Source organism: Homalodisca vitripennis, chromosome 3 (genome assembly GCF_021130785.1).
Source record: "Homalodisca vitripennis isolate AUS2020 chromosome 3, UT_GWSS_2.1, whole genome shotgun sequence".
Taxonomy (NCBI): domain Eukaryota; kingdom Metazoa; phylum Arthropoda; class Insecta; order Hemiptera; family Cicadellidae; genus Homalodisca; species Homalodisca vitripennis.
The window spans coordinates 119,388,172-119,404,104 of NC_060209.1; the positions used below are offsets into that span (position 1 = coordinate 119,388,172).

The 15,933-nt window shown below is 35.1% G+C and overlaps 1 protein-coding gene across 6 annotated transcripts in view; it reads left to right on the plus strand.

Annotated features, from left to right (window-relative positions):
• Positions 1-15,933, plus strand: part of LOC124357421 (pleckstrin homology domain-containing family A member 6) — a 194,270-nt gene that overhangs the window by 71,035 nt on the left and 107,302 nt on the right. Inside the window, exon 2 of one of the 6 annotated variants that reach the window (XM_046809214.1) lies at positions 8,223-8,444. The exons of the other annotated variants lie outside the window; for them this stretch is intronic. Coding sequence (XP_046665170.1) covers positions 8,323-8,444 — 122 coding nt within the window. The 5' untranslated portion in view covers positions 8,223-8,322. The remainder of the gene's footprint in view (positions 1-8,222; positions 8,445-15,933) is intronic. 6 annotated transcript variants of the gene reach the window in all.

Sequence of the window (15,933 nt, forward strand, 5' to 3'; positions counted from 1 at the left end):
CAGTGATGAAACAAATTATTATAACCAAAATTAGGAAAATTGAAGACGATTATATTTGCTCCTCTCATAGTTACAGTTGTTTCTTTCCCACAAATTTCACATAATGGGTTTTTCGGTACTATTCCAACATGTTGAAGCCACGTAAAACATGTCTTATCATCTTTCAAAACAATGTCGTGTAGTTTTCTAAAATTGACTGCCATTTTTAATAGTCAAATGTTACTTATGTAAAATTGAAATATTACCTTACGTGTATTATTTGAAACTGTGTACAGCTGTTGGTATAGATTATTTAAGGTAATTGTTCAAAATAATTAATCAGTATTGATTGATTATATATCTATGATTAAGTAATATAGTTTGCCAATTTCGATATTAAAATCCGGGTCCACTTATCGTACCCTACCCGTGGATACACAAAATAGAAGGTTGCTCGGACATCGGCCTCCCCGAAACTGAGTTCAGCTAGATTACATTTGACATGGTACCGAACGCGGAACACGGATGCGTACGTGATCTTGAGATGAATGAAACCGTACCCGATTCTCGGCAAGGGTCGGTGACCCCGAGGGAGTGCACGGTGCAGTGGTGTAGAGGTTGTAGTCTACGCCAGGTGTGCGCTTGCGTACCTAGCCATCGATTCTGTCGCCGACAGCAACTACCTTAGCATTGAACAATTACCTCACTGTACCACGCCACCCTTACATTACCTTTTATATCTCTCTGGCCGGATTTATGAGAGTAGAACGATTTAATTGATATCCGTACATTTCCGTTGTTTTTAAAGGATGGTAAAGAAAGTTAATCCTCGTTTATGTTTGAATTGTCATATAATTTCGGTCTGTGGTGACTAGAAATTTCTGTTATCTGAATTACTAAGTAAGGCGCGACAAGAAGAGTCCTCTCAATTAGCCAAAAATAATATTTACCTTTCAAAAATCACAGTTTTAGAGACTTGCAGTGTAATTAATTGTAAACACCCAATTACGGTAGAGTTTATCTCAACTGTCGGCAGCAGACTACCTCGTCTCTACAGTTCCACCTGGCTGGGTTCATGCGATTACATCGCCTCTTGCTGCTTTTCAAAACTTGAGTTTTTTTAAAGAGTCTCTTGATGAATATTTAATGTGATGTTCTCCTGTTCTTGTTATCCCTTGTGTGCGACTGACTGTATAGTCTAGCGAGGGAAATCTGGTTTTTGTCGGAACAATTTTGTAGTGAAAACAAGGAGAACCTCATAACAGCATTTTCATTTTTGAAATCACTTGTGCATGATACTGGTAATCTTTATAAGATTGTAACGGCTGTAATGCATTTGATGTAATTTTAACCCTCTCTCCGAGAATGTTTGACACAGAAGGATTTTGCCCTATATAAATATAATGTTCAGTTATTATATTTGACGTTGACTTGGAAGTTTGCTTAGCAGAGCGGAAACTGATTCATTACTATGATAATTCTATAAATAATTCTGTTGTGATTATTCTAATGTGAAAATACTTTAATCTGTTTATCAGCATAGGAATAAGTTAGACGCCATGCTTTTAATTGCAATATATTATAATTTTAAATTTATTTTTATTTACTGTGTTCAAGAATAATTATAACATTAGCTCAAAGGCAAACAAACACAACAGCGTAAAGCCCGCCTCAACTAAAAAAACTATTGTGTTTCTCTTCCCTGTCATTTTTCTGTATTTTAATTAGCGACAGCACGATCTGTCAGGCTCGTTTTTCCTCTCTATGTATTAAACTTTAATTAAAAACAGTTGTGTAAGTTATTAGTACGAATCTTGTTTTTTTTTGGTTTATCATAATTTGATGTGAGAAATTTTAAATCATGTGCTTGTCTATTAAGAACCTATCATTGGAAGTTTAAAAATCGAAACTATTACCTGCACTGGTATTACTTTAGAAATTGTTTCAATGAAAGGCTTTCAACGATTCTGCAGTATAACATGGTATAGTTTAGTTGCGCTTAGGAGTAAAAGACGAGCGCAAATACGAGAAATTCACAATGGTTACTATTGGTTACGATGCTGAAGAGGAGACCAGGTATTTTCTGAAATGTGTTGTACAAATCTGAATTTAATCGTGAACAAGACAGCAGTGGTTTATGCAACACATGAATACTATTCTTCTCACAATACAACGAAAAAGGTTTTCTGCAACACCGAAATAGCCAGAGTAGCCTATTTCTCTGTTATTGCAACCCAGTTACGTGATATGACCTTGCTTTATAGGCCGACACAACATATCCGACACTCGTCAAGAGTCCTGGTAGGCGTACATATCACGGACATTGTATCCTTTTCAAAATCTTTGTTCATTACAACACCATAAACCGTGAATCACACAACCTTCCATCACACCACCTGAAGCTATATGAATCTAAATTACCCTATATAAGCAGAAAACTCCACAACACCCTATCATAAGAGCTGAAGTGAATATATATACAGTGTTCATTTTTAAAGCGATGAAACCTAAAAGTCGAAATTGGTATAGAAGGAAAAAATAACTAAAGCTTAAGAGGATATTTTTCAAACTTTTAGAGTTTATTAACTTTAATAATTCGATTAAATAGGCACCTTTAAAATAAAAAAAAAAAATAAAAAATACTGTTATGCCTTGTAATAAGCTATTTTGCACTTGAGAGAGTACAATATAGCTACGTTATTCATGAATAGGCTACGTTATTCATGATAAATACAGTTATAATGTGGACTTCATTTTTAGTATCCGCACGCAAAATCGTTACATTAAAATTAAAAATTCTTTTTGCAGTAAAAAGTTCGTTTTATTTGTCTTTAAATTACGTAAGTGACTCATTATTATTTATAGTTTAGAAAATAATGATCTGATTAGAAATGGTTTTGTTCTCGCCCATGCAATTATTACGGCTATAGACGAAATTACGGTATACTACTGCATATGGTCTGTGGCGAAACTAAACGATAAGCACAGTAATTCCTTAGTTACAGAATGAAATTTTGCATTACCAAATGAAATATATTCAATGGAGTCTAGGAATTCTGTGTTGTGGATAAAGTTTCATATCGTATCAAAACATGAAACATTTGTTTGATAAAATCAAACATTTTAAGCTAAAAGAAGTAAAAAATAAACTGGCCTAAAAATATTTAAAGTTTGCTTTTTTGAACACTTGTTCGAGGAGGAGCGGATCCTCCGACAACTGCGAGGTTACTCTAGGGGACGGACTATTCCTTCCCCGCGGAATAGGCTGGGCGCTCCTCTGAACATGTCTTCTGAATCCGTCACTGATTTCTCATAAAACACTTTAATAACTCCATAAAATGTGGACTAAAAACAAGACCCGTTAAGTGATGATAGCGGCACTGAACTGTCGGAAGGAGCCTGTGGTAGAGCCACTGTGTGTTAATGAGCCCATTTCCGGTGTAGGAGACGAGCGTCGCCGCCAATTCCGGTACATCCACCCTCCACCCTTGTCCTGAAATATCTCTCCCTTATTGAAAAAGTAAAAAAAAATCCGTTTTCCCAATTTATATTTGTTTCCTTCCTCGTAAATAATATTACTCAACAGAATAATTTTCGCAAGTACAATTAATTCCCCCATTACTAATCTCAACTTTGTTTATTTTCCGATTAAACTCTCCCCTTGTAATCTCAGTGTATCGTGATTATATTACTTTATTAAAATATAATACTAATTAATTAATATATAATTTTTGCGGAATTTTAATTGTACTTTAGTAAATTGTGGATATTTGTACGATTTTTATAAGATATTTTCTGATGTATAACCTTATCAAACTTAGATACGAGAGCTTGTTATGTATTGTTTCTTAACTTTTCGTCAAATTTAAAATAAAGAACTTGAACAATATATATTGTGGTAAGTACATTTATTTAAGGAGCAAACAAAAAGAACTGTATTATTGTTTTTTAATTTCAATGGCATTTTTCAGATGATAAAGGAAATTCCTTCGCAATTAACGTGTAAACTAATAAAATACCCTAATTCTATTTATACAATTGAAGTAAATTAATTCCTTATTTGTTAAGAATGAGATGCATGAGTAACAGCTCTAATAATTGATACTTGTAGTAATGGCTATCCACAAATAATTCACTGTGTATAATTGTCACTAGATATAATATCAATCATTATTACTTTATATTTACTTAAATTTGGCAATAATGACTAGTAGTTCAAGGAATTTGCTATTCTTAAACACTTTTTAAAAGTACATTTCAGTTTTGTAGTTAATTTTGCATAAACAATTTTATGCTAGTAATGCATATGGAATGATGTTCAAAGAGTAACCTTGTTTCAGATGTTACAGTTTTCTGTCTATCTCATAGTAAACCTACAAACTAGTAATATCTAAACCTAAGAGCTGTGTAAGTTTTATCTTATCGAAGAAAATAGTGGAAAGGAATTAACACGTCCGAGGATTTATCTAAGTTCCTGATTTACGGCGGCGCTCAGCGCCTACTGCAGCGTGCGTCAGACAGCGCCACTCTTGGTGCTCGTATTATAGATCTTTTACAGGACATGTTTTTCTTGTTTTATATGTTTATTTTCAAAGATGAGTGCCCTTCATAATTTTGTTGGTTGAAATTGTGTATTAACAAACTAATAAACTTCAGTGTTCTTCCAAAAACTGGATAGTTCAAAAAGGGAGTAAAGTAAATGGGTTAAAATATATTCCAACTGCTCCCTCGAACATTCCCAAAAGTAATAGCCTATAATTAAAAGTTCAGTATAAATAACTTCCGAATAAATAAGGTCAGTAATCTAATAACATATTATTTCAAGTGTAAATCACTAGACAAAATTTTGTGTTTACCTCTTACTTTATGACATGACGGACCTGTCCGCGGCTGGTAAATTGGGCTCTAGTGTTGGAACCGGTGCAAGTGAAGTGGCCACCAAGTGTTGTACTGGTGCACCCAAGTGTCACTACTATACTGTAACATGACGGACCTGTCCGCGGCTGGTAAATTGGGCTCTAGTGTTGGAACCGGTGCAAGTGAAGTGGCCACCAAGTGTTGTACTGGTGCACCCAAGTGTCACTACTATACTGTAACATGACGGACCTGTCCGCGGCTGGTAAATTGGGCTCTAGTGTTGAAACCGGTACAAGTGAAGTAGCCACCAAGTGTTGTACTGGTGCACCCAAGTGTCACTACTATACTGTAACATGACGGACCTGTCCGCGGCTGGTAAATTGGGCTCTAGTGTTGGAACCGGTGCAAGTGAAGTGGCCACCAAGTGTTGTACTGGTGCACCCAAGTGTCACTACTATACTGTAACATGACGGACCTGTCCGCGGCTGGTAAATTGGGCTCTAGTGTTGGAACCGGTGCAAGTGAAGTGGCCACCAAGTGTTGTACTGGTGCACCCAAGTGTCACTACTATACTGTAACATGACGGACCTGTCCGCGGCTGGTAAATTGGGCTCTAGTGTTGAAACCGGTACAAGTGAAGTGGCCACCAAGTGTTGTACTGGTGCAGCTCGAGTGTACGGGGGCTTTGTATGTGAAGGGTGCTCGTGGTGCGTGAGCACGCAATAACAAGTGGCTGTGGGGCGGGCTTCACGACTAATCCACAGAATTTTCCCCGAGTTTTTCGTACAGAAAAAAAGATTGCATAATATTCATTTGACGTTTTTAAACATCTTAAAGATTTAAATAAATTCTGATTCTACCTCAAGACTATTAATCTTTTGTCTTTCTAGTATTTTAATGAACCTTGGAAAAAGATCGTGATATTTTTAGTGAAAGGCTATTTAACATGGTATTTCAAGAGACGATGGTCGTATCCTCTGCCCAATATACTATTCCACCTACTTTATTGGCGTGGCTTACTTTAAGCGGACAACTAAAATAACTGCTGCCATTTAAGGTTTTCAGTCAACTGGTGATGTTACTGCATGTTGACAGGTTATAACCTCTTTACGAGAAGAGCGAGGAGATAGTTTCGAGAGTAAGGGGAAGTTTCGGAACTAATATCGTGGCAGGTCGGCGAGGGGCGTGGGGTGTGATGTATGATGCGCTCATGTACGGTAGGCATCTGTGGCCTAGGTCTCTAGTGAGGAGCTGCGGTCATTTATCAAAACATCGCCGCAGTGCACCTAGTAAAATATGGAACTATCCTCTTGAATTGCTGAATTAATGGATAGCCTAATACATTATGAATTTACTGCAGAAAGGCGTCCTTGTAAAAGTGAAAAAGCTTCTCTATTGCAGAGACTTCATTTGTTTAGTCGTATGGAGTGTGATTATTTTTAAACCTAGTATATAAATTTCTTACACTGTATAACAACACACTATGTACAACGTGTGTATACGATTTTTTATATCTTACATATAAAATTACGATCTCGTGGAAAAGGCTGTATTTGTATTTATCAGTGAAAAGTAAACATTTTCATAAGTTCAACACATTGGGCATGTTAAACTTATATCCTAAAAGTAGCATAGCTACTCACTAATCCGCGTTTAGATACTTATTTATAAATCGCCATAAGTCTGAACAAAATATCATCTTTGGCAATCTACAAGTTATTATCTGCTCCTTTCTTCTACGAAATCATCTTACGTAAATTAATGATCCTTAACACGTAGGAGCGGGAAGAGAATTATACGTAAGAACACATCGGACTCAATATGGTGCTCCATACTGTTGAAAAAAACAACTTACTGCTGATCAAAAATTTGTTTAATATCTTTCATTTATTATTTACAATCTATTCAATAAAATATGATACATTACAAAAACAGTGGTTAATCAGCTCCAAAGACCTTAACCAATATGAAGAATGTAAAAGCGATCACTTAAATCAAGGAAGTCGTTCCTTTTAAGTCTATACACGTGATCACTGCCATCACTATCACAGCTGTCGTATAATACGTCATTTATCAGACTAAAACAAGTATATTATGTATTTAAACTAAATGATAAGAATATTATTTTTATGTTAGATTCTGAAATAAAATAAAAAACACTTTGTTTCAAACTAGTGTTTCGAATGATCTGTGTCTAAATTGTGTTTTAATAAATAATTATGATAACAGTATACAAAGCTTGTCAAATAAATAAGTCTTATATTTCATGAGAATCCCATAAAAGGATTTTCAGGCTTGAGCCCACTTCTAAATTACTTACAATTTTTACAATAATTGGGAATAATTAAAAATAACTTTAATGCTTTGTAACACTTTTACGCAAATTATATGTTGCTTCTTACAATGTTTAAGTACATACCATAACATTTTTAATAATTTTTAACGTAACATATAAAAACTCTGTTGTCAGGTTTTATTTTAAGTTTTTGTATGGAATGCCCGTTGTGGTAGAATACAGGAAATAGGTCTTAGTTACTTTACCTAGAGGCAAAAACCCCACAATTTGTTACTTTTTGGCGCGCGCGCACACGCACACGCACACGCACACACACACACACACACACACACACACACACACACACACACACACACACACACACACACACACACACACGAAAGTGCAACTGGTTTCCATTCACTGCACTAATGAAATAATTTTCACTACGTTACTGAATAGGCGAAGAATGGGTTTATGTAACGTCGTAAATAAGGCTGCTTAATCCGATTCATGTAATAGTTGGAGTTCCTTTGATTCCGAGTTCTATGTGTGCGAATTTTAAAATGTACTGTGTCTAGAGCAAGCTCGCAGGCGGACAAAACAACACAGAATCAGTCCCAAGTTAATGATTTTTACTTGTGGAAACATAAGCTAGACGGTGATAGTAAAGGATAAACATACGGGAAATACTTAATTTTTTTGTTAAGTATGGTAAGTTTATTGATAGGCTACTGTAGAGTAAATGCCGAAGTTACTCAGTAGCTGATTATTGTTCTACTCATATTCTAAAGATGTATTGCGAGAAAACGATGTTATAATCTAATTTTACCTTATCCATTATACTTACTTTGTTAATATTAAGTATGAGTGAAGAATAGTTTTCCCAGCAAGTACAACCCGCTCTACTTGACTTTAGTCGCAAATAAATATATTCATATTGTCCATTGTATACTCACATTTCTTTTGTTATAATGGTACGCTTTAAAGTGAGTCTCAATATCTACAAATAAATTTATTTAAAACGGTTTAGACAAAATTGTAATTATCAAAATAAAGTGTAAACACTGAGGTAGACCTGCATGACATAAACTCGGTAATAAAATCGCAGAGCAGCCTGAACGGCTTGGGTTCACGACCATTACCTCACCATCAGCGATGAACTGTGTCAGAGTGTGTCACCACTAACAGTATCAGTGCCTGTGCGATAAATGACATGTGAGGGGGAGTCCGGTCCCGGTCCCGGGAGATGCACGGTCGGCTCTGCCACCGCCTCCGTGCTCCCGTTCTCTTACTGCAGCATGTTCACCTGCTTCTGGCACCTCTGGTCATGGTAAGTAAGGCCGCCGTCAGTGTATTGTAGTAATGTGTCAGCATGTTAGTATATCAGTACATCCCTTGTATTTTATCGTGTACATACACAGTAATTAGTAAATGTTTTATAAAAAAATATCAGGTTTGGTCAAAATTTGAATAACTTAAGGAGATTTAGAAAGGTTCTGTTGACGAAACATTGAAGGAAGTCCCTTATTTTAATCAGTGAAATTCCGTTGGTTAAAACTAAAACATTTGGAATGTTTTGTAATCTTGATAACGTGTTTGAGACTTTGTTGTTTATTTATGACTTTATTATTTTTTAATCAATAAGACGATCCAAATTCAATATTTATAACAAAATGTACGTTTGCGTAGTTGTAAGTTTGAAAATCTTTAGTGAACTGTTGTTTACAATACACATTAATCCTATAAAATGCAGTACGTACGTATGGAATAAATCGTATTTGTACGTAGTGCTCTCGTATTTTTAATAATACTCGTAAATAGAAGGAGCCGTGTTAACAATCTTAAATCTACTGAAGTTCCATTTTTGTTCAATTCAACAACGAATAACGCCATCCATTACAGTCAGTATTAGGATTACAACAGTCAAGGGGATTCTAAGCCTTATCAGATAATGGTTTATAGACGGAGGTATCGTTATTTTTCACAATTGGTATTGCCGTTGTTACGTTTTCATTGATGATGGATGGAAATGTACAGTGAATATTTTATTGCGTTAAGGGATTATTTTTTTATTAAAAAATGTTATTTAAATAACTGTAACAACTGTTATTACAATTTCCGTATTAAACCAGTTTAAACCGGTTGTATTTACAGTAATTTAATAGCATTTCAGTAATACCGACCCTACTTAACTACTTATGTATTTCATATGAAATGGAAATCCCGCATTACGTTGTCGATGTTAGTATAGAGGATGTCTTTTTTTAATGGGCTACTGTTGAGATATTGGAAATTATAAATCTGACAGCAAACTTGAAATTGGGAACCTTTTCTTTAATTTTAGAGTTATTTTGAAATATAAATTTCAAAATTTTGAAAACTGGCGCTTTTTTATTATTGCTGTCATTTTTTTTGTACAGAAGGATTCTCCTGTATTTTATTATGATTCGCGATGAGCTAAGTATGTGACTTTATAACCCTTTGATTCTTAATTCGTATTTTATTTTCTTAAATAACGGAGATATGAGGGCTCAGAGTGTTGAGATAACGTATGGAGTTTAACGTTGAGAAAACACCTTTTTAAATAAGCGTCTATTTATGTATGGTAAATAATCAGTGCTTATCTACTATAATAATGAGAAATTACCTAGCCAACATCAGAAGTTTAATTTACAGTTTAACTCATGGCAGTGAGTATTAGGCGTTACAATAAATATTGCCAAGTTGTTTAAACTAACAATAATTGTAATAATTGTATGTTTATGTTTCAAAGTGAAAGTTGTGTTTAAAAGTATATAGTTAAATGTCCATATTGCATATAAAAGATGTCAATAGAGAATGAAAGGAAGGTTAGTTCTGTCCCAGCTAGTTCTGTTCATGTTTCAGTGAAAAGGGATTGGGGATAGTACTCCCTCGTGTTTATTGTTTAATCCAGCAACAGCATTTAACACGCAGGGCACTCCCCTCACTCAAACAATCGTCCTCCGCTGTTGACTAGACTATCGATACTTTTACCCCAACACTTGCGGTAGGTGCTGCACCTGTATATCCAAGGGATTGCCCAGATAGATATTAATGACACATCAGTTTTTGCTGTACCCAGTGTAGGTTTTACTAGAAGGTATAATTAGCTAGAGGTGAACCTTCCTTGGGGGGAAATTTTCACTTGAACTCAGCTTTGATTAATAAGCTATTGGAACTTCTAATTCTGAATTGTTTGAAAACAATTACATATAAGTGAGGAGAAGACAGGTTTATGAAAGCTTGTACTCTGTAATAAGTTGTTACTTGTTTAAGTTGAAATACTTTTAATTGGTTTCGTAGTCTAATACTGTGAACTTGCCGTAACGTCGCAATATCGCTCGTACAACGCTGTGCTGTCGAACCGTATCGTACACTACAATAGCGTACAGTACTATAGTACGTTAATATCGTAGCTAAGGTAAGTTTACTCACGACATCATTTAGTAGAAGTCTTGTTCTGTACGAGTCGCGAGTATTGCGCTCTCAGAACTGAAGAATGGAACTTCGTAAACAAGAGCGGACTTTGGATGGGGCTTTCAACGACATCGGCGTCGTAATATGTCGTAATCGGATTCCTGACTCGGGCTGAAAAGATCCCGTGTAAAGGGCGTGGAAGTGTCGCGTTATCCGGTGTTTCTCTATCCCTGTCGTAACGAAATTGCCAGTCTCTTTGATACCTTAACCATCGTGTTGGTGCCGCTTCGATGCGTACTTGGTTTCTACAATAAAAGGACACTTTTAGTATGAATATTCTTACTCATTGTTTATTTAAATGCGAGAAGTGACAAGCTAAGTCTGTTTCTCAAATGTTTTGAATGGCATTTCCGATTTGTAGTACAATAATTGTACGAGTTTAATAATTGAAAGCCCTCTCCATTTCATTGCTCTAATTGTGAAACTGTCAGTATGACCGACATACGATAATTTTGTACTTAACCAAATTCCAAGGCAAATTTCAACAAAATCAATTAAAACAACAAAGGAAATTGATTCATTGTTAATAAAGAGTCGGTGTCCACAATGTACGGTTTGTGTGGCTCTAGAGCGTCATAATTTATTTTATTCCAATCGGAGGATTTTTAGCGAGTTCATCCCCATATATTGATTTGTGTTAGCATAATCCTATGCATTAAATCGTTTTAGAACTGAAGAAGAGGATAAATTACAATCCTCGAAACGTTGTGTTTTTTCCTTCTCACATAACGATGACAAATGTCCGCACCCCTGTTATCCTTTCAAAGTAACTATCGTCAATAATACATTGAAACAAAGCATATTTTATTTATAAAAAATTATCAGCATCATTACGACGGACAACTTTAACGACAATTTTGGAAATGAAAACCTCTAAACATTTAATATCTGTTCTTTGAGTAGAGAATGTTGACAGGGAAAGGGTATTATTTCTATAATAATATAATTGAAAATGGCTTCGTACCTTTTAGTATTTTATAATGTTAAAATGTGTTCGCATATCTAGTCTTCCAACATGGAAGGCCCAATGAACCAATTGAATTGAAATGCTGCATGAACTAAGTTTACGTACTGGAGTTTAATACAGGACTATTTAAATGCCAACGATATTATCACATTCAATATCTTAGCGGTCCAAGAGGATGCATGGTAGTTAATGAAACGAAACATCACGGCTTATATGTGTTAAAGAAAGAAATTTTATGTAAACATATTTTTATTATATGGATGAGCTTTTTAATATTTTATATTTAATTTTAAACAGCTGAGGAACAAAAGAATGAGATGGGAGTATGTTAAAAATGATATAAATGTCGATACGCGTGAGATAAACATAAATGATGGCCCCGAATATCATTATTGGAACGTTTTTTGGAGATTTTCAGTGTAAAAGTTTACATTTATCGTCGTTCTCTGTTGTAGGCCAAGGCTTTGTCGAGCAAGAGCGCAGGGGTGAGTAACGATCCCTCAGTGGCCATCAGTGGTTTCAGGGAGGGTCAGAATGACTCACTGCCGATACCATAAAACGTCGTCTATAAACGTGTGGTCCGAATATAGTGCTAGAATAGAAGCTATAGGTTATAAACAAAATGGCTACGTACCGGTTTTAAACATTATTAGTTACAGTTCAGTAAGTCTTTGGAAATGTGACTAATTGTATTTTGTCTTATACTAACTGAAGAAAAACAATATTGTTGCTCGTGTTGAAGTTCAACTTTTGAGCTACTTAACTCCACTATAGCCATTAGACCATGGTTTAATTTATAATGATGTGGTGTATATTCGTGGAAAATTTAAAGTTTAGAATGAATGGGAGTAGAGAGGGCAAAGTTTCACAACACAGTTTAATAACCCTCCAGCAGCCACCCCCCTCCCCCACAACCTCGGTTCTGTGTAACTCTTTGGAGTGGATTGCTGGATTCTGCTGGTAAGGGTTGGGCTGGGCCGGGTCGCATATTACTCTCATCGATAACCGAGATTGAGATTAGAATATATTTTCACAATTTCTGATGATACCTGACTATAAATGTATATTGAGCAAATAGACCACTCCTGTCTATACAAGTGGCCCTACAAAACCGATCCTTCTATTATAGAAATACTCGTATTAGGTATCAACTATGGTTATATTCCGAGCTAGAATATAAACTCATTACCATGCATGTTGTACTGACATATTCTCAAATATACTGTTTCTATGTAAGCATTTCTGACAGACCAAGATACATATTACACGGCAGATAAAAACACTCAAATCAGCACGCAACATCAGTCTTCATCATCATCCGAGTCATCTCATCTGTTGTACGATAAATTTTGGTAATTCCACTATAATAATTCTTTGTTAGGAGTCTGTTATGTTGATTTCAGACACTTAAGACCAATGTTAAACCTCAAACACTGTAAATTCATTGTTGGTTGTTGTTGTAGAACTATGGGAGATGCTTCATTTTAAAGATATAAATATTGCGCATACAAACTTGATTTATATTTTAATTGCTTATATCATATAAATGCTCACACTTGTTTGTACTTTATCGTTTGAATACTCAAACTTTACAAGTAAAATGAAAGAGCTTTAGAAACTTTAGAGCTTAAAAATTATACATAAATTACACCTGCGATCAAAGTGCCAGATGTAGTAAAACGACCTTGAGTTTACCCCATAAAATAATATTAAATTAGAACAATTTTATATCTCGTTTTAGATATATAATTATTACGCATCTAAATTTTTTTAGTTTTTCTTATACAGTGTAAGCTTTCATGAACAATTTCCTGAATAGCCAATATAGAAAACATAGAAACAACTGAAAAAAAACATTTGGATACAATTTAATCATATCTTTAAATGGGCCGTCTATCGTAATTCTACAACTAAAAATAAAGCCTTGAAAGTGTGTTCCTCTAAAATAAGTTTCATATAAACAATAATAGTAACATTCTACTTAATTACACAACACTAAATACATAGAAAACTCTTATTAGCCAACACTTTTAAGATTTCCGACATTAACGCCTAAAGTATGTAAATAACATAACTTTATTATTCCGCAAGTTTCAAAATATAACTACAAACATAGGTTATTTTTTTACATGAAGAACATTAGAAGCAATAACCGTTCATTAAACCATTTTATATCAATTTGGATGTCCCAATGAATTTTCTCCGACCTGTCACAGAGGCCACTTGACAAGTGGCAAGTGTCTGACACAAGTTTAATTAATTAATATTAATTTGAACTTGACTCTTGCTTACTGTTTTTGCAGTACACTGTAATTCAAATCTATGGGGTTAGTAGTATTTTGACTAATTATGCGTACAGCTTTAATTATAATGTAGAAATAAGTTGTGTTATCTCTTTGAATCTCGACAGTTCAAAAGTGAGCAATTAGTTGTCCAAATATCGACGAGTACATTCTATTTTGTCCTAAAGTACTCATTCCTTCTGGAAGTACTGTTATTAAAATTTTTCTTGCTTGAATAACAACATTCTTGCAGAATTTGAAGCTTCAATTCAATCTCTTCGTCCGTTATGTTTCATAACGGTGTCCTACTTTTCCATCAAACTTACGGGAGACACTTTGCTTACACTTAGTCATAATCTCATCACTCAGTTTGTGCATTAGTTCTAAACATTTTGATTTGGTGTTATGATAATAGAACGTAATTATAACGAGTAAATATTCTTAAGGTATTTATTCTGTGGTTTGGAAGCCAACGAGCTCGGACGTGAGCGGTAGCGGTGGCGGTGGCGTTAATGCGGATATTCCGTGCCGTATTGTGGGGCCCGGGGATTCGTCCATTGTTGTCTGGGTTGGTGACCGGAGCCAATCAGAATCCAGGATACAACGCTACCATTGTCCAGAACTTGCCATTTCTGAAGCTAACAATACATTATGCATTTCAGTCCGCACTTGGATTCGGTTGTTTATTAGGCCGAAATTCATTATTTACAACTAAACCCACTAAAACGTAAATATACATTTTGATGTTTGTACTGTATTTGTAAAAAATCAACACTACGGTCGGAATAGAAATAATTTGCAAGGAGAAAGTAAAGCTAATGAGTATTATAAAACGCATTAAAGTGTTATAAGTTTGCAATCGACGATGGATGATTTTAAACGGTACTTGGATTTCGGACATTTGCCATCATTATATGTTACAAATGTATGACACTACGTTTCGAGGATATAAATCTGATCTCTTCCTCAGATGCAAACGCCCTAATATATAAAATCCTTTTAAATATTTTTAACGACGATGTTTGTCGCCGCAGGGCACAGAAGACAATTTACATATCTGTCATTAATATAAGTCTGTAAAGTTAATTCATCGATGATTTAGTATATTACCATTAGACTCAATTAAATTATTACGAAAAGTCTTTTGTTTTATATAATGATTAACTTAAGGATTTTTTTAGTTTATATTGGCTTTCAGCCGATAACGTGTGTGTATATCGACGGCATCTTTTTGCCATTCACAAACCAGCTCTAGCCGTCACTTATAATGAATATGTCTGATCATAACATGCTTATTCAAGCATCTGCACAAAGGAAACAGTGAAATACAAAATACAAATCTCAAAACTTGTGGAGTCTGTGGTGTTGTGGTCAGTATTCGCGAGCGGGAAGCGGTAGGCCAAGTTTGGAGCTCTGACGGAGCAAAATAATGTTTTTTGTTTCAAATCAAATTTTTTTATTGCGACGACAATATTTACATTGTATGGCAAACGTCATGGGTTTTTTTAAATTTCTAACATTTATACAACAATACACACTCATACATACAATTTTACAGTTAAGCCTCTTTCATCCATCGCCAATGCTACCCACTTAGTACAGCGGAGTCAGTCTTCTAATTGGGCAGTCTCCCAATCGAATGCCAAAAACTCACCTGCATTATAGAATGCTTGTGACAACAAGAGGCGTTTAAGGCGAGTCTTTAACGTCTTAGGCGTTGGGACATCTTTAATTGAATTGGGCAGTCTGTTGAGGAAATGAACCCGCCTGCGAGGGCAGGCGTTCATAAACCACCGTTCTGTGTCTCCCAGTTCGGTAGTTTTGTTTTGTAATTTTTTTTAACTAATCTTAAAATTAAATTAATCTATGCTCTCATGCTGTGCAAGTTTGATACAAGTACATCCATACAAACTAGTTAAAATAATGTGTATTTTTATTGTGTATATCTCACACAGAAAATAAAATATACGTCTCCACTGTTAACGTGACACGTAGAAACAACATTTCTAAAGCGGCTTTGTAACAGGGAGGTTCCAGATCCAGACAGTAGTGTTTATTGTTCCAAAAGCTTG